Source organism: Carya illinoinensis, chromosome 2 (genome assembly GCF_018687715.1).
Source record: "Carya illinoinensis cultivar Pawnee chromosome 2, C.illinoinensisPawnee_v1, whole genome shotgun sequence".
NCBI classification, from domain to species: Eukaryota; Viridiplantae; Streptophyta; class Magnoliopsida; order Fagales; family Juglandaceae; genus Carya; species Carya illinoinensis.
Window position 1 is genome coordinate 29,766,721 of NC_056753.1, and position 25,117 is coordinate 29,791,837.

At 35.5% G+C, this 25,117-nt stretch overlaps 3 protein-coding genes and 1 long non-coding RNA gene across 7 annotated transcripts; 1 reads left to right on the forward strand and 3 right to left on the reverse strand.

Moving 5' to 3' along the window:
• LOC122300767 (1,2-dihydroxy-3-keto-5-methylthiopentene dioxygenase 1) lies at positions 1-2,747 on the reverse strand. Its single transcript, XM_043111644.1, has 5 exons — positions 2,586-2,747; positions 2,319-2,406; positions 2,144-2,238; positions 1,410-1,649; positions 1-352 (listed from the first exon to the last, which is right to left on the reverse strand). Exons 1-5 carry the CDS (start codon positions 2,595-2,597, stop codon positions 224-226), a joined length of 564 nt encoding a protein of 187 aa, XP_042967578.1. The 5' UTR covers positions 2,598-2,747; the 3' UTR covers positions 1-223.
• Positions 2,748-4,512: 1,765 nt separating this feature from the next.
• Positions 4,513-10,136, reverse strand: LOC122300768 (protein TIFY 4B). Of its 4 annotated transcripts, XR_006240079.1 has the most exons (10): positions 9,842-10,136; positions 9,517-9,647; positions 9,005-9,159; positions 7,235-7,325; positions 6,997-7,159; positions 6,588-6,647; positions 6,063-6,126; positions 5,767-5,975; positions 5,184-5,497; positions 4,513-5,042 (listed from the first exon to the last, which is right to left on the reverse strand). XR_006240079.1 is itself a non-coding variant. In XM_043111647.1 (9 exons), exons 1-9 carry the CDS (start codon positions 9,972-9,974, stop codon positions 5,035-5,037), a joined length of 1,014 nt encoding a protein of 337 aa, XP_042967581.1. In that variant the 5' UTR covers positions 9,975-10,136; the 3' UTR covers positions 4,513-5,034. The 4 variants fall into 4 exon arrangements, 3 of the variants coding, with proteins under 3 accessions (XP_042967581.1, XP_042967580.1, XP_042967579.1); XM_043111647.1 differs by lacking the exon at positions 5,184-5,497; XM_043111646.1 differs by lacking the exon at positions 4,513-5,042 and having other exon boundaries at positions 5,079-5,497; positions 6,063-6,120.
• Positions 10,137-18,514: 8,378 nt separating this feature from the next.
• On the reverse strand, positions 18,515-19,614 carry LOC122295128. The gene is made up of 2 exons (XR_006237863.1): positions 19,417-19,614; positions 18,515-18,874 (listed from the first exon to the last, which is right to left on the reverse strand). It is a non-coding gene; the product is annotated as an uncharacterized LOC122295128 (long non-coding RNA).
• Positions 19,615-20,414: 800 nt separating this feature from the next.
• On the forward strand, positions 20,415-21,459 carry LOC122295135 (EPIDERMAL PATTERNING FACTOR-like protein 5). Its single transcript, XM_043104201.1, has 2 exons — positions 20,415-20,684; positions 20,763-21,459. The coding sequence occupies exons 1-2, from the start codon at positions 20,555-20,557 to the stop codon at positions 21,017-21,019; spliced, it is 387 nt and encodes a 128-aa protein (XP_042960135.1). The 5' UTR covers positions 20,415-20,554; the 3' UTR covers positions 21,020-21,459.
• Positions 21,460-25,117: the final 3,658 nt, after the last annotated feature.

The window sequence follows — 25,117 nt, forward strand, 5'->3', positions numbered from 1 at the left end:
TTAATAATTAATACGCAACGCTATCTTATTAAATGGAGTTTCTTCCATCTCATATAATAGCCTATACACGTAAAGTTCAGCTCAATTATCTACTAACATGGTAAATAGTCGAGAGACCTTGCAACACCAATACATGTATATAACTTTCTAGCCCTAAACTCCACAACTTCAACCAGCTTCAAGGTGGCACTCTCATATCGGTACATAGCATTACACATAACGCTTAGTGAGCTTCCAATGGCACTCCCACTTTCTCAATCACACTCTTGACGTACTCCTTTCTGGCCGGGTGATCTTCCTGTGGCCGATTATATGCAGTCCACACTGGCTCTCCAAGAAATAACCTCATCAACTGTCCAACCAACTCACACCAATTAGCCACCCAACCAGCAAAACCTTGTTAATGTTACAAGTCAATTTGACAACAATCAAAACCAACATATTTGGGTGCTGTAAAGTTATTTTGTTCATCGGTGAAATCCTTTTTTTTTCCTGGAAGAAAACGAAAATCTAGAGAAGGTAATCCTCTATAGGAGCAGTTTCCCTTATATATACAGTGCTATAAATAGTTTGTTTCATTCTACAAGCTTGACCATAATTGAAGTAATACTCCTCCAGGGCTACTACCCAGACAATGGTAACAAATAATCAAGAATGTCATAGATGAAATCAAATCAAGATAATAACCAATCAAATTATAAGATATCAGGAGAAATGATTTTCAGAGAAGAGGAAAGTTTCCTTGGACAAAAACCAATAGAGTGCAGCAAATTCAGTAAAGTGACCAAAACACTAGCTTTCTATGGCCTCCATGTTAGGAGTAAAGTTATTTCAATTTGTAAACGTCGATGGAACCAAACTTGAAGACCCTCGTGAGGTGAAGTACAACATTGTGTATTTCTTTAAAAATGTTCTCACCTCTCGCACTATGAAAGCTGAGATAGTTTTAGACACCTCGCTAAAGGCTATACCGAGAAGATTAACCCCCCTCAATGTCGAGGATCTTGTGAAACATGTATCTGATGAGGAGATTGGAGATTTTTTTTACTCTAAAGGATGGTAAGGCCTCTGGACCACATGGTTTTAATGCCTTGTTCTTAAAAAAGGGTTGGGAAATTGTTGGGAATTCAGTAGTTTGGGTTGTTAAATCCCTTTCTTTTGGGATGACTTCTCAAGGAGGTAAAATCCATAATCAGTACTTTGGTTCCTAATGTCCCAAACCCCACTCAGGTTAAGGACAATAGGCTTGTTTCTTGTTGCAACGCTATCTATGAAGAAAAATTCTATGAATGTCTGAAAAAATTTATTACCAACGACTTGAAGGTAGTCCTCCATAGCATTGTTGGAAAGCAGCAAAATGACTAGAAAATCGTGATTTATCATAAAGTTGGAGAAAATTTATCAATTACCTTGGTATAGTTATTGGTGTCAAGAGTGAAGCGGTGGTAGATTCCGGCTGGCAAGATGATAAGATCACCAGCCTTGATCCAGATGCGAATCCAACGGTCATCTTTGTCTCGAACATCAAAGTACCCGCTTCCTTCCAAACAGTAGCGTATTTCTTCGTCAGCATGTATATGCTCCGTGTAGAAGTTCTTCAGCTTCTCTTCGTAGTTGACCACTTTCTCCGGGCATAAATCAAGCAAATCCTTCAATATATTGAATATAAACGATCGCGTCAGCCAAAACAAATATCTGCACTTGGTAGAAGAACCCACAAACCCATTACAAGCATTTGACAAACGGGCATGACTTTCTTCCATTACTCGTTCAATACAAGGATCCAATCCAATAAGGGATATAATATTTTCACTCTTACATATATATTTTATAGCACTACAATGCGTGTCACTCATATTTTCTTCTTCCACACTACAAAGCAAAATATTGAATTTTCACTGAGCCACTGAGGATACTGGAAGGAAAAAATACAAAACCGGTTGTTTCTGTAGACAGCCAAGAAAAGGAAAGACATTTCAACCCAAACTTGTATTGATTAATAAATTATATCTATTTTTGAAGTTGTAATTCCTCCGTATTAAGATATTGAGATAAACAGTTAGCGATAAGCAAAGAGTCGCCTCGAATCATTTAATACTAGGAAGAAGAAAAGGAGCAGAAAATAATAACTCGAGTGTACTACCATGTAATTGTACCCTCTTGCTTCCCTGATTCTCTGCAATTCCTCATCTTTCTCGTAGTCTTTTGGATTCAAGTGCCAATACAACACTCCCAAGTCTGCATAGTCACCCCTTCTCATCAGCAATAAGTTCAAAACAGAACAAAAAAAAACAGAGAGCGAGAGCGAGAGTTCTGACCAGCCAAGTGGTCCAATGGAACAAACTCTTTAGGAATACGATGGTGCGGAAGCCTCGGATCTTCATCGCTCTCGTCCATGAACCAAGCCTGTTTTTCCGTTAATTATTAGGTTTATTTATTAAAAAAAAAAAAAAAAAACCATCAGGACTACAACTACGAAATTTTTAATGATGATTATAGAGTAAACGTTAATGTTATACTCCGAAATAGATAGCGAGACTAGGAAGCGATACTAATCATCAAGCTGGGTAGAAGAAGGAACTCACCTCGATTGCCATGGCGTGACTCACCCTTGGACTCGGAGTGACTCAGCTACTTCTAAACGCACCTTTAGAAATGGCGGAAGACAGGAGCTGTAGGCGTGTCTTTCGGGTTTTTATACAAGAATTTATTCAGATTATTGGTTATCATTCTCGAACGTCCGGTTTAAGATTTTCTCGCCAGTGTGCGCCACGTGTACCGTTTAATTTTCTCTACTTTCGTTTGTGGTTTGTGGCTCTAGCTTGTATTAAAAACAAGAAAAACAAAAAAAAAATATCATCCTACGATGCATCCTATACCATACGAGTCATTGTTACTGTTTTTAATAAATAACGTTGTTATAAGGTACGGTTAGAAGTTGGATTGAAGTGAAATTAATTTTATTTAGTCTAATTTTAAATTGAATTTAATTCTTAAATTAAACTATTTCAACTTAAAATTTTATTACATATGAGACCTATAATTTTTTTTAATTCAATATCTTTTTACACGCAAGACCCACAATATTTTTCAACTTCCTATAAATATATCTAAATTCATCTTAACATTTAAATATATTTAAATTCATCTTAAACATATCCTACAAAACTCAATTTACCATCTCAACTCACTACTATTTATAAAGAATTTAATTCATCTTAACTCAACATCAAAATGGGATCTAAAACTTCTACACTACCCACTATATATATAATTTGATTTGAAATATACATATTAAATTTTGATTATTATAAATAAAATCTTACGTTTTATAATTAAAATACACTAAAATTCAAATGCCATAAAAAATAATATCCTCTTTATACAACTATATTTTAAATATATTACTTTTATAAAAAAAAATACTACTAATTTAAAATAGGATTGTGTAAATAATTGTGAAAATTATTATGTACATCATTTTTCATAATCTTACATTACTCAGTAGGCCTGTGTAGGAAACCGAGCGACCCGACCTGTCCGTGAACACCGACCCGATCCGATCTGAGAAGAGCGGTTTTGGCTAGTGGTCGGATTCGACCCGTACAACTGGCTCAACCCGTCTTCGTCTTCTTTATTTTCTTTCTAGATCTCAAATTTTCAGGAAGGGGGGTGTTCGTGCCAACAGGTTCTCCCCAAGAGATCGTTTATGAGCTGGGGAAACTATGGGAGGGCGCTCATGGAGACTTTGTTGAGGTTGAGGAATCGGATCTTGACTCGATTCATGGACTCGACGGAAGGCTTGGAGCCAGCATGAGATGAAGAAGACGTTCACGTGGTGGGACGAGTTCTCCCCAAGAGATCGACGAGTTTCTCCCCAAGAGATGGTTTCAGAGCTGGGGAAAATATGGGAGGGCGCTCATGGAGACTCTGTTGAAGTTGAGGGATCGAATCTTGACTCGATTCATGGACTCGACGGAAAACGTGGTTGGTGGACTCGATTCATGGTTCCTCATCGGTGTGTCATTGGCGGCAGTGTCTTCGTTCTTACGAGGTACGAGGTCAAGGAAAACGTGAGTTGTCGTCATCTTATTGTTCGACCGGCGTCTCCACTATGTTGTATGTTTTCTGCTACACCAAGTTCGAGGAGGAGATATGGCAATCCTCATCAGTGTGTCATTGGCGGCAGTGTCTTCGTTCTTACGGGGTACGAGACCAAGGAAAACACGGGTTGTCGTCATCTTATTATTCGGCCGGCGTCTCCACTATGCTATATGTTTTCTGCTACACCAAGTTCGTGGTGGAGATCCTGCGAGTTCTGTGCCTATTTCAATATTCTGAGCGAAGTCGGGTTGATCCGACTTTAGTCGGATCGAGTTATGTTTTGTTCTTCTGAGAATCGGGTCGGGTCGGATCCAAACACAGCCTGGGTTGCAGGCCTATTACTCAGTCACTTTAAAAAATAAAAAATTATAATGGGTAATTAAGATTATTGTTTTTTAACTCAAATAATACTCAAAACCAAAATTAACATACTACGTATTTATTCGGAAAGGGAAGTTAAACAGGAGAGGAGAACACAAGCCTTTGCCATCAACAAATGATGATCTTAATTGTATTGCAATTGATTATCTCACTTTTCTAAAACAGTGAGGTGGAAGGCAGAGGCATTCCACTTCGAATCCAATTGCGATAAACAATCGATTTTTCTGTCACATTTCGCCTTGAGACATTTTAACTGCCACCGCCCAGAAAACCAGTTTTGGAATGCAATAATAGCCTTGCAAAGTGGCCGTGGGGACCCACAGCTAACAAAACGATAAGTAGTAGTTTGTGAAAATTTTGGAAACATGAGTAGAAAACGACAAGACGTCTGAGTCACCCCAAACACAAAAAAGGGTCAAACGCACCCAACTTCCAGCCCCATCCCCATTGCGAATGATGCCACCATATCACTACTACCAGCACCATCATTACCTCTTAGGATATCGCCCTTAACCGGGGGCACCACGGCCACTACTACCATCTGTTACCCTAACCATCTGAAATGAATAAAAATAAAATAAAACTACTTCAAATTGTAGAATAAGCTATTGGCAATAGCATAGCAACATAAAGCATACATTTACATAATGAACGGAAAATGGCTGCTTCCGGCTCTAATCTCAACCAAGAAATCTTACCCTCGAGAAAGAGATTCCTAAAGAAGGAAAAATGATTGTTGGCATTACAAAATTGATCAGGTTAGTTCGAACTGGCCCCCCCATTCAGAACAGAAAATTTTCCACAGCAGCTTCTCCAGAAATAGACATTACAAGACTTACTGTCCGTAGAGCCAGCACAAATCATGCAAAAGGCAGGCCATGGAGGGGGCTGTCACATTGGTTTCGTCTTCCCCGTTTATGTTTAGCCTAGTGATTATCTAAGTACGGCTCTCAATTTAACTCCAAACACCGTCTGACCTAAAGAGTGGTTCCAATTCAGCAGTCTTGGACATCTGCAATGCAGCCAACAAATAATCTATAAATGACCGATGACCAGTTCACGAGGAATTAGTTTTGTTTGATAACCATTTCTTGATGGCTACTAGTCATCAGTCAAGTCAAAATGGAGAACCTGTTGATCATCTGCTAAGATATTAATGCTCATATTGCAGCTATCTGTTTTGTGTCATTATTTTTTCATCAATACGTGTGACAAGTTGTGTAAACGAGTTATGCAGATTACAAGTAAAGAAAGATGCAGACAAATGACTATCAAGCTTACCTTTGTCGTTGAGATCAACAGCAAGACCAGCACTCTTTAGCTGATTGTCGACAGAACTAACGGTTTGTGGTAGTCCATGCTGTGGTGGAGAGCTCGTGCTACTCCGGCTTGATTTCCCATTTGGTACATGTGTCCTCACTTGATGGTTTAAGTACATCTCCAAACTAGAAGTTGTCGATCCCATAGTTTTCTTTATCTTTAACCTTCCCCTTCAAGGAACGTGAGCAGAAAACGATATGAGGTGAGATTGAAGACTTGAAAACAATCCCAGCACAAAATTTATCCAGATTAGGTACCTGTCTTTCCGCTTTTCCAGATATCTCTGCAATGAGACCTTTCTGTTCGCCTGACCCTCTACATCTTAAGAAAGACCACCAAAAGTTCAAAAGGAGATCATTTTCATATATTACATGGTAGGAAGCTCCTTTGACTAATTAATTCCCTAAAATGCTATCATCAGCCCCTCATAGCATGCACAGAGGTCTCATTAAGTTAAATGCAAATGTGCGGGTACATGGCCCCTCGGCACTTAACAAAAGCACCCCAAGTTTTGTTATTCATTTATTTACTTATTTGGATATACACCATCTAAGCATGCACATGCTTAGCATTTACCCATACAAGTATATCACTAAGCATGTCCTTGGCCACCATAATATTTATGTGATAAGAATTCCTTCATGAATTTCTTCATGCAAAACTGTAAACATAGTTGAATCCGTCCACCCCCTCTTACCCCCCCCCCCCCCCCCCCCCCCCCCCCCCCCCAAAAAAAAAAAAGGCAAAATACACAAAAATTATATGCGAACGAAATTTCTTACCAGGGTCACGAGGAATGCTCCCTTTGTCCCTATACTGCTGAGCATATTCTGTCACCTTCTCTGTGAAACAAAATAAAAACAACTGGTTACCTAGCTACCTTTGAAAATAAGCAATGAACAAAACAAGTGCAGCAGGCCAATTTCACATGAAATAAATAAGTGTCAACTTTCAGTAGTAAAATTATCTAAAAGAAAGGGAAGATATAAATTAGCAATGTTATCCATCTGCAAATGCGAAAGAAGTGCTTATATATGGCAGATCAAGTACAGCTTCAAGTACAGTTTCAAGTACAGCTGAAGCAATCATGAGAAAAACTGATACATAGCCTTCCAACAGTGCTCAAACAATAAGGTTAGCCTTCCAACAGTACTCAAACAATAAGCTAGGAAATTGTTTTGAAAAAGTTACCTGTTTGCATGATTTGCGAGATATTGTTACAAGGAGGAATAAGATGATCTTTGTCACTTGATATCTGTAAATGGCATGGAGACCAAACAGCTGCAGCTCCACAAAGTGCATCATCCTGAGGTAAATGGATCGGACTTGCAGCAAGATGCATGATTGCTTGTGCCTGTGAAATCCAGATAGTTGTATTGTAAGATCAACATGTGACTGGAGTTACCACCAGGTATCCAAGTATCATTACCTTATCAGTTGGCACTCCATCATATACATTCACCTTGCCACAATAGAAAATCGTCATTTGCCCCACTGAAGGATTTGTAGCACTCGGACTCCTGTGCCCACATTGTCAAATACTTCAATTTATAAAACTTATTCAAACATGTGGATGGACATGATATGCCACTCTTTTTTACAGTAAGTAGCCATGGAATTTGCACTTGATTTAAGAAAAAAAATTCCACTAAAGAAAAAAAAAATACGACATTTAAAAGTGCAAAGCACTGTTTATAATTACATTCTGCTCATCAAGTTCTAGACAAGGTGATTTTTGATCTGGTGTTTTCACATCCTGCCAGATAATCAACAGATGACTTTAAAGTTTAAACTTCAATCGCTTTCATTAATATCCAAAATATCAAGAAGTGGAAAGAGAAAATAGAAAATCATTTGCTTTTATCTGTCCTGAAATTCAGCACTAAAAGATAAAAGCATTGGTTCTTTCTAAATTTGCACAATATTTGGCGAATAGAGATTTGCAATAGGATGCAGGATTAGAATGGAATCAAAGCCTACTCTCTGGTTCATGTGTGCGCGTGTGTGATCACTTTGGTTCGTGGAAATCCCTCATTATAGCATGAAACCCAGGCCACATAACAAAATCCAACCATAAACCACTCCCTAGCAGAAATAGTAACATAATCCAAAATATAGCATTCAGATAAGGAATTGACGATGGGTCAAATATCTCACTAATTAGGATGGTATGCAAAGTTAAACCTCACCAAGTTGAGTTTTTTCTTTTTTTAGATTAAAAGTGCATCTCTCATGTTAGAAAAGTGTCTGGTCAATAAAACTGAAAAAGTTTCTGGAAACAATCTGCACAATTAACTGTTGGTTAGGTACATCTTCATGCTATGGCTTTCTCAATACACTGCCAATCCTACTCACCAGATAACAGATTGATATCACTGTGATATAGACATAGCACAAAACTTTCCATGCATAGTAGGGGTGCATAAGTTTTTTTTTTTTTTTTTTGGGCGTTCAATCTGGTGCTATAAAGTTAGCCTGTTCAATGATTCTGCCACATCATTCTGCAGCCCCCGTTTTAAAATCTCCTCCATTTTCTAGATTCCTTCCAATTGAGCACAAAAATACTAATTTTATCTAATATATAGTAGCTTTTTATACCTACAGTTGCTCTTGCTCACCTTTCTAGCTATATTGACTTCCAAAAAGTGTGTGAAAATAATTCGTATATAGCAAGGAAAATCTTGTTTCAGCAACTTTTGGCTTCACCATACCCTACACTCAACACCAACCAATCGACACCAGCTTCTTTACGAAGAAACTTAACCAGCAAGGGCATCCACTATCAGCATATATCTCTGTCCCTGTTCAGTCTTTACTCTGAGTTTAAACAATATCAGCCAACCATATTGCCTTGAGTTTAAACAATCCCCCTTGCCGTCAAAGATACCAACACCGGCCAATCCCCAACATAGCAGCCAAGCAATTTCAACCGCAAAAAAATTGAAAGAATATTTTGGAGAATGTTTTCTGTGTAAAGGTCCTAAAGGAACACGCCTCAGCAAACAAAAATTAACAACCATACAGAAAATATATTCAAAACCATCTTAAAGAATCAAAGACAGATAATAAATTAACCCCATTCAATAACTTCCTGGTTAAAAAATTCCTTAGCTAATCACAGCATATTAATACCGATTAAAAAATTCAAAGCACATTAAGTATAAGGGCATAACCAGAAACGTAATGTTAAAGGCTAGACCTGGGACTAACAGCATTGTTATCTATATCAGCCGATCGATCCCCAGAAGGAGCTGATTTGGGCGGATCCCTTCTCCCTTGTGATTCTTCTGCCGATAATGAAACTTGGACATCAGGACTCGGTTCCTTAACCGAATCAACCGAATTTGAAGTCGCCTACAAATATATAATTAATTCATTCAAAAGAAACATGTTAAATAAGTTTTCAAAATATATAAAACAAACGAAAATTGAACGAAAAAGAAAAGTGAAGCTTTGTTTGGTAGTTAGGAAAGGATTAGATATCATTAACAAAAGAGAGCAATGTTCAAGTCAGCCTTTTTTCAACATTTGGGTCAAACTTCTAGTACTTTTGCTCAAACTAAAGCCGCCACTAACTGTCCCCTCCCCTCGCAGAAAAAAAAAAAAAACAGACACAGAGGATTTATAAGCTAATAAAAAGATATTTTTCTTTCGTCGATTTTCTGGGGAACCAAACGGGGAGGGGGGAGGGTAAGAGCGGGTGAGACTCACGCGCGGAAGAGAAACGACGGCCTTCCTGAGAACTCCGGAGGCGGAATCGTCGACGCTCGGCTCGAGCAGAGCCTTGAGGGAAATCACCTGCTGGATCGCCTGCGATTTGTTCCACGAGGGTCTGCGCATTCCTGTACGGACACGTGTCATTCTTTATATTCATTTTTTAAACAGGTTACATATTTACACAGAGAGAGGGGGGAGGGATGGAGTGGAGGGGGGGAGTGTAGGGAGTGTCGCAGCCTCCCACGGGTTTTCAGGGAGCGGGAAACACGGGGAAGGGCAAAATCGGGAATAGGGGAGGATGGGGGTTTGCGGGAGAAACCTTTATCTTTGAGGAATTTGCGGCAGTCTTCGCGGGTGAGCTGGGAAATGTCCTCCTCGGTGAGCTGGTTGAGGGGTTTGTCGAGTATGGACCGGCACGTCGTCGTCGTCGTCGTTGTCGCAGCGGCGTTCATGGCGAGGAATCCGCCGGGACCCGCGGGTGATCTGTGCAGTTGTCGTAATTTTGTGGTGGGTATGGGTTAAATGTGTTGGGGGAGGAGAGGAGGGGAGGCGAGTTGGGACGAGCGTGCGAGAGAGAGAGAGAGAGAGAGTGCGTGCGGGTGGGTGGGTGGGTGGGTGAGTGAGTTTGGAGAAAGAAAGAGTAGGCGCGGCGGAGACTCTCCTCTTTGCTAGGGACTTTTTACAAGCTAGGATGCACCCTAGCCTGCCACGTACTACGCTGTCTTAATTATTATTGTCTAAACTAATTATCCTCTTCTATTATTTTATTTTATTTTACTTCTTATTTAACTCCCTCCAGCTTTTTATTTCTTTGTTCTTTCTCCCCTACGGGGAACAGTGGTCGTGTTTTCATTTAACAACAAAGCAAAACGAAGATGTAAGGACAGGATCGCAAAAAACTTTAGTATAAATATTAAATAATAATTTTCTTTATCATAATTTTCGTTAAAATAACAGTTTTAAATATATATATTTTAAAAATATGAATCTTAAAAAACAAATTCACATGTTTTCATTATGAAATTTTTTTTTATAAAAGATTTATATAAAATCTGTGTATTTAAGACTTATATAAATCATTTCTCTTTTTATTATCCAATTATGCATGAATTCATGATGATGATGTGATAGATTTAAAGTGAATGACATTTTAGTGATTGACATAACAATTTAACATTACTTGTAACAGAAGAAGATAGAAGATGAGATTTTAGATGAATAATAAAATTTCTCTTAAATATTTATGGAGACCGAAATATATATTTACTAGAAAATGAATGCAATGCTTAGATTTTAATCATCTTTGGTGTCAAATATAAGGGGTCTAGACATTGTCAAATCGAATAGAAGGTGTGATGGCGTTTAGATGATCACAATTTTGGTAATATTTGGATGTTTAGAGTTCTTAGGTAAGTAATTTAGGAAAAAGAAGTATCGTTAGATTTAGAAAAAAAAATATTAAAATAAAATTTGGAAATTAATATAATATAATATGTTTTATAATTTAGTATATTATATCAAATAATGTCATATATAAATTTTTTTAAATTAAATATTTACTACTTGAGAGTGAAGATCGACAAAAAGTTTCATAAGACTTTTTGAAAAGGTATAAAATATATATAAAAAAATAATAGTTTTAAAAAAAAGTAAGTTAATAAAGACTTATATAATAAAAAATTTTATTTTTAATAAAAAGAAAAGAAAAAGTATTTACACTATACCCATATATTGCACAAATATATTAGAATTACTCATTCGTCAACTCTCTTCAACATTCTAGTTGGAAAAGAGTGGGATATGGAACCTGAACATGATGAATAGTGACGTAAGAGGGCATGTGTAATTAATGAATTTGTAACAGCTTAAACAGTGGCTTACAGCATCCGGCAATACCACCTAAGTTGACTAGGGCCTAGGGGACACTACCGCCTTTGTACAGTATGGCAGTGATCAGTTGACTATGGTTCTTAGATATAATTATTATTATTATTATTATTTCGCGGTATAAATTCATATGACGGGTTTTTACTGCCATGTCTGTCGCTAATAATAATAATAATAATAATAATAAATAATAATAATTATTAGACCTCCCTACACAAACAACTACTCGAGCTTTTAAAGACTGTCCATTACGGAAGCTACTTCGTTTTCATTCTCTCCGTACCATCGCCGAATTTCAACCGTCCTTCGATATTCCACCTATCTGGGTGAAGGGGTTTGGAACTTTGGCTCCGACTTCTACCCCTCACAGCCAGTACAGTGGCTCTTTTATTTATATCCTCTTCCGTTTATTTTTATTCCATCATTTTTCCTTTTGTTTTTTCTCTACAGTATCGACTTTGGCTAGCTCCAAATCTCCGCGCACGAATATGAGAAAATCGAGATGTCCAAATAGTAACATTGCGGGTCACCACCTTATCGATAAGTATCAAGTGTGTGTACACGAATAAATACGTAACGAATAGTAAAGTCATATAATTAAATACCAGAATTTTTCTTAGTTTAATACAAAATTGTTCAAAATATATATAATAAAATATTACAAACTATAAATATTATTTTAAAACCATCTATAAAGCATAACTCCACTCAGAACTCCGGCAGAGCCGCATCCTCGGGCTTAACCTCCTATTCTTCCTCGAACTCTATACCAAAAACTACGGTACTAAAAATAGTGCCGTAGGTAAGTGAGATCCAAATACCACTAGATAAAAGCATATTAAAACTCAAACAATATGCATGAAAGAAAAGCCAATGCACATGACCCGTAAAACCATATTTTTTCACACAAGCCAAAAACTCATTTGGCCTAAAAACATTACCATTAAAACCATTCATCGCCATTATCCCCAATAATTGCCCAAAACAAACCACTATTTTTCCAGAAAATGGATCACATTGCCTCAAAACAAATCTCGTCATTTTCCCAAAAAATGGCTTGTAACCAAAATCATAAAAACCGATCAAATTATGCATGCACCATGATTTCTCCTAGGGATCATCCGCATATTCTGGCTCTATGCCACACCGCAAGTAACGACTACGCGTGTGACACCTAAATGAGCGATATTCAATACTCACACCCAGCGCGTCCCTAGCCAGGCCATCCTCTAGTCCCCGCCACTCTAAGGATCACGGAGTGTACATGACAGCGTAACCGTATCGTGCAATCCGGTCGTCGCCATGCGACAACCTAGGGGATGTCACTCAATATTATCTACTCCCGATTGACCAGAGGAGCTCCACCGAGATAATACCTCATCCCGACTTGGGGTCGTGATACACACACCTGAAAATCCATTTACGTCAACAAAACATGATTTTTGTCAATTAAATAAAATGCACGTGAATGCAATATGTAATACACGCCTCAAGGCACAAACCAATCAACCAATCAATAAATCAAACAACTTCGTCCTCAATCCATCCGACCTCCGAACTCATCGGATTCAGTCCGGAATCAACCAACCAACTAAATAAATTATTGTAAGAGCAAAATATATTTAAATCTAAAATTAGAGTTTGAAAAATACTTATAGCGCTATACGGTATTTTTCGAAAGCTCACGATGTTACAAACGACAGAGGAAAAGCAACGTAACAGTATATTTTACACTGTAACTGTGGGTAATAAATTACCCACTTTCGAACGGTGACAAACCAAGACACGAAATTGATAGGGAATGGTTTTGAGATGTTTATGAAGTTAAAAGAAGTGAGGTTTGGTTGTGGGTGGTGGTGGAAATGGCGGTGGAAGGCCAAAAAGGAGCTGAACAGAGTTGAGCTCGTGGGAGCTGCTCCAACAACGGATCGAGACCGGAAATGGGTGGGTTAGGTTGGCAAGAAGTAGGGGAAGAAGCTGTGAAGAGATGGTGGCTGGAGGTGGAACGACAGCGCCGAAATCGGCAAGAATCCATGCGGCCTAGAAGAGGCGTATGGGGCTAACGGCTGGCTGGATGGGGCTGAGATTCGGTGGGGGTGATGCGCCGGCCGGCAGGGAACTTTTCTAGGTGGGCAATGCCGGCCACATCGCTGGCGAGCGACGGGTCTGGGCTGGTCAACGGCGGCGACGGGAATGGAAGAGAGAAGAGAGCTGCGAGGGGAGAGAGAAACCGGGGAAGAAAAGAAGAAGAAAAAGAAAGAAATGAAAGAAAAGAAGAAAAAGAAAACGGAAAAAGAGAAAAAGAAAAAGAGAAATGAAATGAAATGAGATCCAATCTTCACTCCGAAGACCAAAAACTGATCCGCCGAAAATGATTTTAAAAACATTAAACGACTAAAATAAATTAAAAACCGCATCAAATAAATTAAAAATCAATTAAAATACAATAATTTAAAATAAATAAACCAATATATTAATTAAATTAAAAACACTCATTCAGTAAAAATACACGTAAAAGCGGGTCATCACAGACTCTCACTGATCTACTACTTCCCAACATCCTCCTTCTTACACGCGCCACCTCTACAGCTACCAATCATCATGCTTGCAATAGAAAATTATGTTTCCACTCAGCGCTTTTGATGTACGCTCGACCCCTATTGCATGTGTTTTCTACGCGTAATAGTGTCCTGGAGCCTATTATGGGGCCACGTGCGGCCTCTTGGGCTACACTAACATTTGATTCTTTGGATCAGCTCGTCTACTCTTTTCTTACATGTGCCGCTATCGATAGTGTTGTCTCATCGCCGATGACTCGGTTTAGATTCTAGCTGTTACTCTATGTTTCTATTTTTTTTAAATCTTAATTTTTCAAAATAACAAGTAACAGTATACATTCTATTTTTAACACTTCCAGCAAAGTTTTTACCATCTCAGGCAGTAATTCCATTATTTATTTTTATGTAAATACTTTTTATCCATTTTTTTATTGACAGTATTTTCTTATAAAATATGGGTAAGAATTAAAAAATTGATTTCAAATAATATTTTTTTTACATTATTATTTATTATTTTGGAGTGTTTATTGAAAAATTTTACCATCTTTTTATCAATCATCTTTTTTAATGTAATGATATTAAGTTCGTAACGTAGGAGAAGAAGGGAAAAAAAATTTAAAAACAAAAAAACTTCTCCAGCCTTTTTCTGTTGTCTCTGACTCACCGCATTATGACATGACGTACCGTACGTTGTCCTGACTTTGATTTGTGGAGATGAGTTGTCAAAGAGAACCCCTAGAATGCTACATTTCATATGGGCCAGACTTTTGTTGTCTCTTTACTTCCTTCAGTCCATCAATTCTCTGTTCGGCCCACTGAATACCACTTTCTCCAATCCCGACCTCCAGGCCCCTCGTTTTGTTCAAGCAACCGGTGGCAGCACGGATTCGGCTTACCTTCAGTGCGTCATTACCAGGACGTCTTCTGGTCTAATAACTAAGCACTGACACGTGTATTCTCTTTTAACAAACGGTAAAGATTCAAACGTTTTAAAACTCTCTTTCATTATAAGCATCTGCCATGGGCCCATAACTTTTGCATAGACCAACAACATGATTCATGAACAAAATATCTATGACAGATTAAAAATAAAATCACAAAAATCCCACGAGCAAGATTACCAAAAGAAAAATATCTATTCTATTATAATAAACCGTTATCTAATCATAAATAATAATTTTTATTATTATTTTATTAAATTTTTTTATTTTTTTATTAAATTCGTTAAGTCTTATAAAATTTAATGAAAGATTATTTTGTTATTATTATATATATACTCCTTAGTGTTTAAGACATGGCTGAATTATTTCTGACTATTGGTTTATGTGGGATTGATTTTTTTGAAGAGCTTAAGTTTTACAAAATTATTAAGTTATTTTACGTTGGAATTGGACTCAAGTGAGCTTTATTTTAATTAGACTTGTTTTTACTTAGTTTTATTCCATTGTAGGCCTTATTCGAAGCCTTAATATTTGTATTTGCATAAATCATAGTTTTATTTAATTTATATTATTAACTATTATTCTACTACAACTAAGTTCAGTAATAATGATAATAAGAAATTAATAATTGTTTGAATGGATTAGTCTATTTTGTTAAATGAGATCTTAATTTATCGTATAATTTAATAAAATTTGATATAATTATTTACTATGTTATTAATTGAAAATGAAGATACATTATTTTTTTAAAAATAATCATTTCACCTAATTAGACAAACTTGTTTTGCACGTTGATCATATCATAGTGTGTGTATATATATATATATAACTCACTATTTTATGAGCATGATTATAAAAATATTGATATTTTAAGAATTTGACATGATATCTTCTGTTACTAAAATTATATACTTACATGATTCTTCATTTTAAATGTAAAGCTATGAATTTATACTCGTTATCATCATTTTTAAAGGAAAAATTAAATTATAAATTCATTTGTCAATATCTCAAATTTTTAAAAATAAAAAGTAGTATTATAATCAAATTGAGTAATATTTGACCAAACTTGGTTCGATTATTAAAAAATCAAACTCAAGCTCAACTCGAATAATATATTTTCATGTTTAAATTCAGATAGAGATTAATAAAAATTAAGCGTAGTGCTAGAATTGTTTATCGTTGTTTTAATTTTTTTCTAAAAAAATAATTTAATAAATAAAAATAAAGAAAAACAAAATAACATATTAGAATATTTTACTCACATTATACAATTAGATAAAAATTTATTCTTGCAGTCACAATATTTTAAAAAATATAGTTAGGTGTCGGCGAGCTGACTATATGACTATTTAGGTGATCTTAGACGACTCTAATCAATTATACTTTTATAAAATAACAACATTTTTATAATATTTTTTAATTTTGCTCATAAAATAATGAATTATATGTATATACATGTATATATTCCTTAAGGGAGATGCCTGAAAAATAAAATTTAAAAACCCATGAGTTTGAATCTCTACCATTTGTTAGAAAAGAACACACGCGTTGATGTTTAGTTATTAGAATAAGAGAGGTCCTGTTAATAACAAACTGGAGGGAAGCCAAAACCGAGGCTGCCTGACGTAAATATTTTTTAAAAAGGAGAAAAGATATTTATAATTGTGAATTATATAATTATCATATAATTATTTTTTAAAAAGTAAATAAAATATAAAATTTATATAAAAAATTAATTTTTTAATAATGAATCACACTATTTTTTAAAACTATTACACGATGTTTACGCATTTCAAGATTGTATACAGAATTGTTATTTAAAAAAATTATACTCATTATTTTCACTACATATTATACATAATTTTTTAATTTTTTTTTTTACTAAATATATGGTGTATGGATAATAGATAGGAGAACTCAATTAGTTTAGAAATAATAAAACTAAAAATAAAAATTAAAAAAATTAGAAAATAAAAATAAATGGTATATAGTGTGTAAGGATGATGAGTAAAAAAACTCTATGTTTTAGTATTTGATGATGCTATTCAGTTCCTTCAAGTTTATATTAGTGTATTCTTTTTTTAAAGACAAATAATATTTGCATTCGTGTAATACGTAAGGACTATACAATTTATTTAAAAAAAGTTAGTAAATTTGAAATCCACGTAAAAGAAAAAATTAATTTTTTAATAATGGATCTCGCTCTTTTTCAAAAAGATTATATATCGTTTGTATACTCTATAACTACATCTAGTATTGGTTTTTTTTTAATGTTAAGAAAAATATACACAAATACACTAGTCATAATTTTTTAAAATATTCTTCTTAAAAAAATCAAAATAGAATAGCGGTACACTTGAGAGGCAACATAGCATTTTCTTTTAGTATAAGGGTATGCTTGGAAACTAAATTTTTCTAAGACTATTTAACTTCTATTTGAAAACAATTTATTATTATTTAAAAATTATTTCATTAGTATCCACAAATGATCTGAGAGACTCATAATATTCAAATATAGCCTAAGTCAATTAAGTCTTGCTACAAGCCACAAGGACAGTTGGTTTTGCTCTATGGTTTTGACTGCTAATGTATTTTAATTTTTATTAACATTAAAATAAAATAAAATAAATGCACTAACAGTCATTTTTATTAATTGAAGTTTTTGTCATAAATAATATTTTTATGTTTGAAATTTGAATCCTCACTTTTCATCTCATTAATTATATATTTCACTTTTAGAACAATGGATAATTTTACAAAATTTAAAAAAAAAATTATTTAAAATACATTAGTAAGATAAATATTTTAGTCATAAAAAGATTTCATAAAAATAAAATCATATGAAGCTATATTAGATAAATATGGTTTGATGTGGTATGTTAGATTATAAAGTTACTTTTATTGTAATGTAAACCTAACATATCATATAAAATCTTATTAATTTGTAGTGTTAAGGACGTAAATTTCTTCAAGGATCGAAATAAGAGAAAGAGTCATCCCTAGTTTAGGATGGCGGCTCGAGCCTCGATCGATGTTGTCCATAGCCTAAAATGGTGATCTGGAACAGTGGCACAGTGCATGTACGTATATTCATAGTAGTAAATAAAAAATAAATACAACAAATGTAAAATAAAAATTAAGACATACGAATTTACATGATTTGACATAAGGTTTACGTCTACAAATTATTTGGAAGATAAATCTATTATAATAAGAATATTTTATAATTTTAGAATAGGTTACAAGTTTTAAATTTATTTTGACAGAGTATGAATTTTATTGAGCTTAATATTAAGTTAAAAAAATTTTAACGGACAAAGTGAGAATTTGCCGGAACAAATTATGGATTTTTAAACTAGATTTTAACCATAATTATTTTATTCCTTATTCTATTGTTTAGCTTTAATTACAATTTTTTTGTTTTTGGTTAGCTATTTAAATCTGACTTGTGGGTTTTAAAATGGTATATTTGATTTATGATGATCTCAAACCTTAATTTTAGAGTTTATCTCAAAGTCTCCCTTTATTTATGATTTTTCTTAATCTTAATCTCTAGTTTTTGTTGTCTATCTAGCTGTAAGAATTATCTTTAATTACGATCCGGCATCAAATAGTATGACTGTTAGTAAATTTATATAATATGACTATTAGTGTCCGGGATATATTCACGCAATAAATTCGAATCGATGGGGCCGGTATATATGCATTTAGCAACATTTTTTTTTGTCTTATAGGAGCATGCACGTAGTAGAACTGTAGATTCAAGCCCAGCCGTGGTGTCGCTTTCAAACCTTCCACTGTTCCACACCCGACGTCTACGAAACAAACAAATAATGGTTGCTTGCTGCTCTGGTTTTACATACAGTTGCCTACCAGCTACTCCTCAGCCTCATGCCATCGTACTAGCTCTAGACTTCCCTCCACATCCATATCATATGGCCCTTCTCCTCAAGGTACCCTATCCTTTATATTATAAATATAAATAGTTAAAATTTATCTATTTTTATTTATTTAAATTTACGGTGATTTCATTTTTAAATTATTTTATTATTATTTATAAATAATAATATTACTTGTAAAGAGTCTAAATTTTCTTTTTACTTGTAAGATGAGAAAGAACTCCAAAATGGATGACGGTGGACAGATAAATAAATCTTGTCAAGTACGAAGTTTTTGGGTAAACTTCTGATAACCGAGATCAGATAAGATGAAGAAATGGAAAGAGAGATCCCAGCTAAGAATTTTTTCCCTGACCGGACTGATTCATCACTAATCCCCACCAGACGGACAAAAGAAGCAGTGCAAGTGCAATCATGTGCACTGCAACTCATCATCTTTTGTTTGTAAGCAAGCATTTAGAATGCTGCTTACACGACTGTTCAAATCGTCAGCATCTTGATCTTACATGCTCACAACCTCTTTGGACACCAAAGCAGCTTCGAATGGAGTGATAATTAAACCAAATTAAGCATATCAATTTTATTTGAAAAGAAGGCCATTCTTACCTGGGCAGTCTAGCTCTGGTCCTCACTCTCCTCAATAGGCTGAGTCATGGGATCGTTTTAAATGCTACCGAACCCCACAAGGCCGGAACTCCGCAGAAACAACATGCGGCCAACGGCCTCATTTAATGAAACCCCCCACCTTCTCATGCTCTCCAGATCCTGTCACAACACAATATTATTAATATTTTCTTTCTGCTCCAATAAGAAAAGAAACAAGAGCAGAAAAAGTGGGTCCCCACACTGTTTGGAAAATTTAATAGGGGCATGGTACACGCCACGTTAGGGGAAAAGCTCGAAAGCCATGATGTTTGCATTGTTTGGGTTGGGGGTCCGTCTCAACTTCAGAGATCGACTTGACTCAGATGTTCAACTTCTTCCCCTTACAACACCACCCCGCCCCTCTATTGCGCCCCACACGTGTTCTCGTTTTCATTCATCGATCTACTCCAGCACCCTTTTTACTCGTCGTGTAAATATTACCCTTTACAACACCCCCATGCATAGAGTTAAAAACATTAATACAATTTCCATAATATATATATTTGTGAATCTTTCTTCATTTGGCATCTTTTATACCAATAATATATTTAATATGAGGAAATGGGGTTATTACTAGACAAAAGCTCATGTCTACACTGAAACATCTTGTAACAAAAAACTACAATTTTTATCAAAATAGCTTAAAAGATTTTCTCTATAACGAACATATTAATTTGTGTAAGAATAATCAAACCACTCCAGGATGAGATTTTTTTTTCCCAACATTTTTTTTTCCCCTCGGCAGCTGGTTATCAAAATGGCGTTAACCATCATAGTGTCCTATACGGCCTGTATTCATCCTGATGATGAAGGCCATCACAATCATACTCAGGAATCAGGGCATAGGAGGTCCACCACCCAAGCACACCCAGCCCCCACGATGTCGGCCGGTACAACTCTCTCTCTCTCTCTCTCTCTCTCTCTCACACACACACACACAGGTACAGTATCTTTGACTTGCGACACTCGAAGAGTCGCACGATTACACGCAAAATCTGCAATCTTAACGTCACTCCTTTTAAAGAATGCAGTCTCTCCTCCCTCCTGAGCCGCATTTATATTTTCTCGGGAGGGCTTGTCGCTAACCTGCCCGGCTCCCATGCCTGCAATGGGCGTACTGCACCGCCGCCACCACCACCATCGTCACTGTTGTCGCACTCTGCAAACTCTCACAGCCTTCACATTTCTCTTCTTTGCCTCCGCCACAGCTATCTCTCTTTCCCAACACGGTACGCGCGCAAAAACCACACCAACCCTTATGATCAACAATTTCAACACCGAGACTCATTCTGCTCCTTATCTTCCAGGTAGTCAAGCAGTACCGAGGCAGCACGCCGTGAAGGGCGAGAAACGACTAGCAGGATCAGCGATATTTGAGCGGTTTGTCCCTAGTCGTAGGGCTCTGGGCTTTGGATCATCACCGCCTACGTGCCGATCTAAGTGCGGGAGGTGTTCGCCGTGCTCGCCCATGCGAGTGCCCATTCACCCTAGTCTGAGTACTCCGCTGGAGTACTACCCTGAAGCTTGGCGATGCCAGTGCAGGAATAAGCTCTTTATGCCTTAAAAGAAAGAAACAGAAAAACCAGAGCAGAGAGCAAGAAGCACATGCACTGCGCGCAGAGAAACAAGTAAATATCATGAATCTTAGTAAATAATTTTAACTGTCATGGTCATGGACTACCAGCATTCTCATCGCTGGTTCTCTTTCAGGTTTATCTTAAGTGTTGCCGTTTTCTTACCGGGTTTTCCTTTTCTGCGAGGGCCAAGGGGGAGGGATCATTGGGAACGCGCGTAAGAACCTGATCTCCTCCCCCCCCCCCCCCGGGGGGGGGGGGGGGGGGGCGCCCTCCTCTCTCTCTCTCTCTTTGGTTCTGGTAGTTGAATTAGATATGATGGTATTTGGCTTTGAGCATGGTTGGACTCGCATTGATGATAGTAAGTTAAAACTGTAATTAAATTAGATATGGCCGTTGTTAATTAAACAAAGGACGTACGTTGCATATATATCGAAGTCTTCACCTTCATCTTCATCTCTCTCCGCATATACATGACAAGCTTTAGTTCAAGTTCAATGCCGTCTGCATGCCTAGGTTTGCCATGGGAATCAATTAATTAGTTAAATAATAAGAGCTTTCGGCCATTCTCTCACCTCGTACCATTTAAATTAGTACCAGAGATTTTATCCTTAGTATTTCTCATTATGGTGCATGCATCATGTGACTTGTCGTACTGGGCATGCATTAATTATTAATTACTGCACTCATCTCTTCAGCATTTTAAGGGTATTTCCAAGGGATGACGTGATTTTGAGCGAATTATCTTAACTAGAAGATCCCGACGTCGAAACTCTGCAAAATGACATGCGAAAGAGCAACAAACATTAATGACATTGGCTTCTTTATTTCGTTCTCTTCAGTCTTCTGGATCCTGATAGCAGGTTCTCCTACCTTGGCCTGTATCGACTTTCCTTGTTTTGGTTAGCATGACCGGCGTACATTTTATTTTGACGAGATCTCATGCATAGTACAGCTGCAGCTCTGATCTCCCTAATTTCCATGAATATTAACTCTAGTAGTGATCATACACATACTGCCTTTAAACAGCCAACAAATTCTCTAAAATCCAGTACTTCACAAAATGAAAATGATCATAATAATGACATAGACGTTCCTAGCATCTCGCTCACAAATAAATTATTTAAAAGTGATCAAATTTTTTAAATGAGTTTTATTACGTATAAATAAATTTGTGCATTAATCTGTTTATTAATATTATTCCTTTCGTATTTAAAATTTAAATTAGTATTATTTTTAATAAAACTTATTTTATGACTAATCATATAAAATAAGTGTATGTATTGAAACGTATAATTATTTATAACTAGATTTTTTCTTTTTAAATTGGCCGGATGAGATTATAACTTTAAGAAACAGATGAGAAGGGTAAATGGATGTCGACAGCCTTCTAGCCGAATAGCACGACGTGCACATGGTCTTTTGGCCGAGGACTATTGATCAGTCCGTTGTTGGATGTTCAAACGCCTTGATCATGTCCCTAAAAAAATTAAAAAAGAAAAGAAAAAAAGAGAAGGGTAAACCGGTGGCACCAAAAAACCGTAATTTCAAACCCTAAAGTAGAGATATGGATGATTTCTTACGGAATGATGTATAATTTCTTGGTGTTGTACGGTGGTGCTGTAATCATGAGACATTTGGTGCATCGAGCAGACAGATAATTGATTTTAGAGCCAGCGTGCTGCGTGCGGATGTCCTAAAACTTGCTGCCCCGTGCAATCATATGATAAATTCATACATCCAAAGTGAGAGGAGTACTGTGCGGAGTCCACGCTTTTTATAGAGAAAATATATTTGTAATGATAAATTGTATAATCATCGCTTAATTATTTAAAAATAAATATAAAATTTATATAAAAATAATAATTTTTTAACGATAAATTTTATTATTTTTTAAAATATTTATATAATATTTATGCATTTAATAATTATATATAAAATTACTCGAACGATTAATTGTTGCATGCAAGCAGTACGTATATATATATAGCCAGGTTCAACTACTCTATCGCTGCTTATGATTGCTTCATCTTATCATTAATATAAAATTATTTTATTCTTATTTTTTATTATTTTAAAATATTTTTGAAAAATATTAAAAAATATTAATACATTAATAATCATTTTTTTAATTATTAAATAAAAATAATTAATAAAAAAATTAAAATACATAAAATATCAAAATAAGCGGACAAAATAGCAATTTCTGATATATAGCCTCTGCAGTCACGGCTTCTGAAATTGTCTGGAGTACTGTTGTCGGTCATTCATTTCCCCGAGCAGCTCATTGTGGGGGGTCTTCCTTTCGACAAGACTCCGCTTTTGCATCCCTTTCATTTTATCCATCCACGTTAGCCAAACGTACGTAAGTAAATGCAAGCGAAAATTTGGTTGACAATTTTTTTTTTAAGAGCATTAGCATTAGTTTAAGTAAAGGTAAAGATAAAATTTGATTAAAATCATATATTTTATTTTTTGTCTATTTTATTTAAGAGATATTTTAATATTAGATTATCTATTTATTAGTTAAAATAATAATAATACTAAATTATTAATTTAATAGTATTAATTTTTTCTTAATTTTTTTAATATTTTACAATTATATTGACCATATATTAATTACTAACTTAATTTATAATTAAATTATTTTTTCCCAACTATCCTTTTTTGAAAACCCAATAATATTTTGAAGTAAAGAGAAATAACTCATAAAATATTCAATAGATGAGGAATAGTAACCCTCCAAATATGTAGATTTATTGTAGCTTATAAGACAAAAAAAATGCATTTATCTCTTCCAATATAGACAATTAAGTGGGGTTGTTAACTAAATATTGATTTGCATTTACATTTGCCTGCACCAATGCTAGTGGTTAGACGCGTGTTTTAAGTAAAATTCAAGATCATAAAAGTTACCTATGTCACCTTAAAAAAAAGCTCTATGGTATTGATGCAAATTTTTTTAGAGTCCACCAATGCTGTTAAATGGCCCAAGATGATGGCTTATGCGTTGATACGATTGTTAGATACTCATATATGAAATAAATGATAAATAAATTAAGCATATAAACCGTAAATAAGATATAAAAATTTACGTGGTTCAATATAAGTGATTACGTTCGCAAATTATTTAAGGGTAAAAGTCACTATGCTTGATGATTTTACAGTCTCTTTCTAGCTCTCAATACAATAGAGGAAGTAGTGCTATTGGAATGTTGAAGAAGGCGCAATTCACGGCCATAAAAATCTAAAGATTAGGAGGAGCCAATAATTTGAGGAGAGAGAACCCATAATTTTTTGTGTATGGAGAAATCTGGAGATTAGTACAAATCCCCTCGTTTTACATCACTTATTGAATCCTACTTGCCTTACATCACTTTTACATATTTATATCTGAGTCAACCTCTTTAATTTTATCACTTCATTGTCTTATCTTTTCCTTTACTTTTGAAAATAAGTTTCCAATGAGCTGGACTCTAGCTCGTTTTATATTCAACACAACATTTATTATTGTAGGAGGGTCGAACTTTATAGATAACATTAAATACGTACCCACTAAATGTTGGAAGACTTGCTTAATTTATCTCTGTCACTCTAACCTTTAGAGTTCATACAGTAATTCTAGAAGATCTAAACCCTTTTCACCTTACCACAACAATTCCACTAGGTCCCTCTTGGAAGCTGTAAAATAAACTCTTTTGCTTGGCCTTTGGTGTTTTGTACGTTTTCAGGCAGGCCGGCATGATTGTGTTCATTTCCATGATGGCTTGTGCAGAAATTGTTAAGAAGGAGATAAATTATTTATATGTTTGTTTGTTTTCAATTACCGACTCCTTGCTTTATTATCTCTACGAACTGAGGAGCATTTTGGTTTACTCCTACCGGGGCAAATATTGTAGCCAGCATATTGCTGTGCTTGGATTTGCTCGATTCTGTGTTTCCTGGAGTTGGATATATATATACAAGATCAGCTTTACATGATTTGTTGCAAGTTTAATTGATTGAAATTTGCTAATAAGATCTATCATCAAATTCTTTTCATAAGATCACCTTCTGATCTGTTGTATTCTCGACCCTGGAAGCTTCAC

Bases quoted from the DNA above. Each gene is read 5' to 3' on its own strand.
- LOC122295135 (XM_043104201.1), top strand. From the start codon at position 20,555: ATGCCTGCAATGGGCGTACTGCACCGCCGCCACCACCACCATCGTCAC. The intron at 20,685-20,762 runs GTACGCGCGCAA...CTTATCTTCCAG, and splicing joins TATCTCTCTTTCCCAACACG to GTAGTCAAGCAGTACCGAGG.
- LOC122300768 (XM_043111645.1), bottom strand. From the start codon at position 9,974: ATGAACGCCGCTGCGACAACGACGACGACGACGACGTGCCGGTCCATA. The intron at 9,648-9,841 runs GTTTCTCCCGCA...GTGTCCGTACAG, and splicing joins CAAATTCCTCAAAGATAAAG to GAATGCGCAGACCCTCGTGG. The intron at 9,160-9,516 runs GTGAGTCTCACC...ATATATTTGTAG, and splicing joins CCGTCGTTTCTCTTCCGCGC to GCGACTTCAAATTCGGTTGA.
- LOC122300767 (XM_043111644.1), bottom strand. The intron at 1,650-2,143 runs GTAGTACACTCG...AATATATTGAAG, and splicing joins CAAGAGGGTACAATTACATG to GATTTGCTTGATTTATGCCC. The intron at 353-1,409 runs GTAATTGATAAA...TTGGTTGGACAG, and splicing joins ACACCAATAACTATACCAAG to TTGATGAGGTTATTTCTTGG.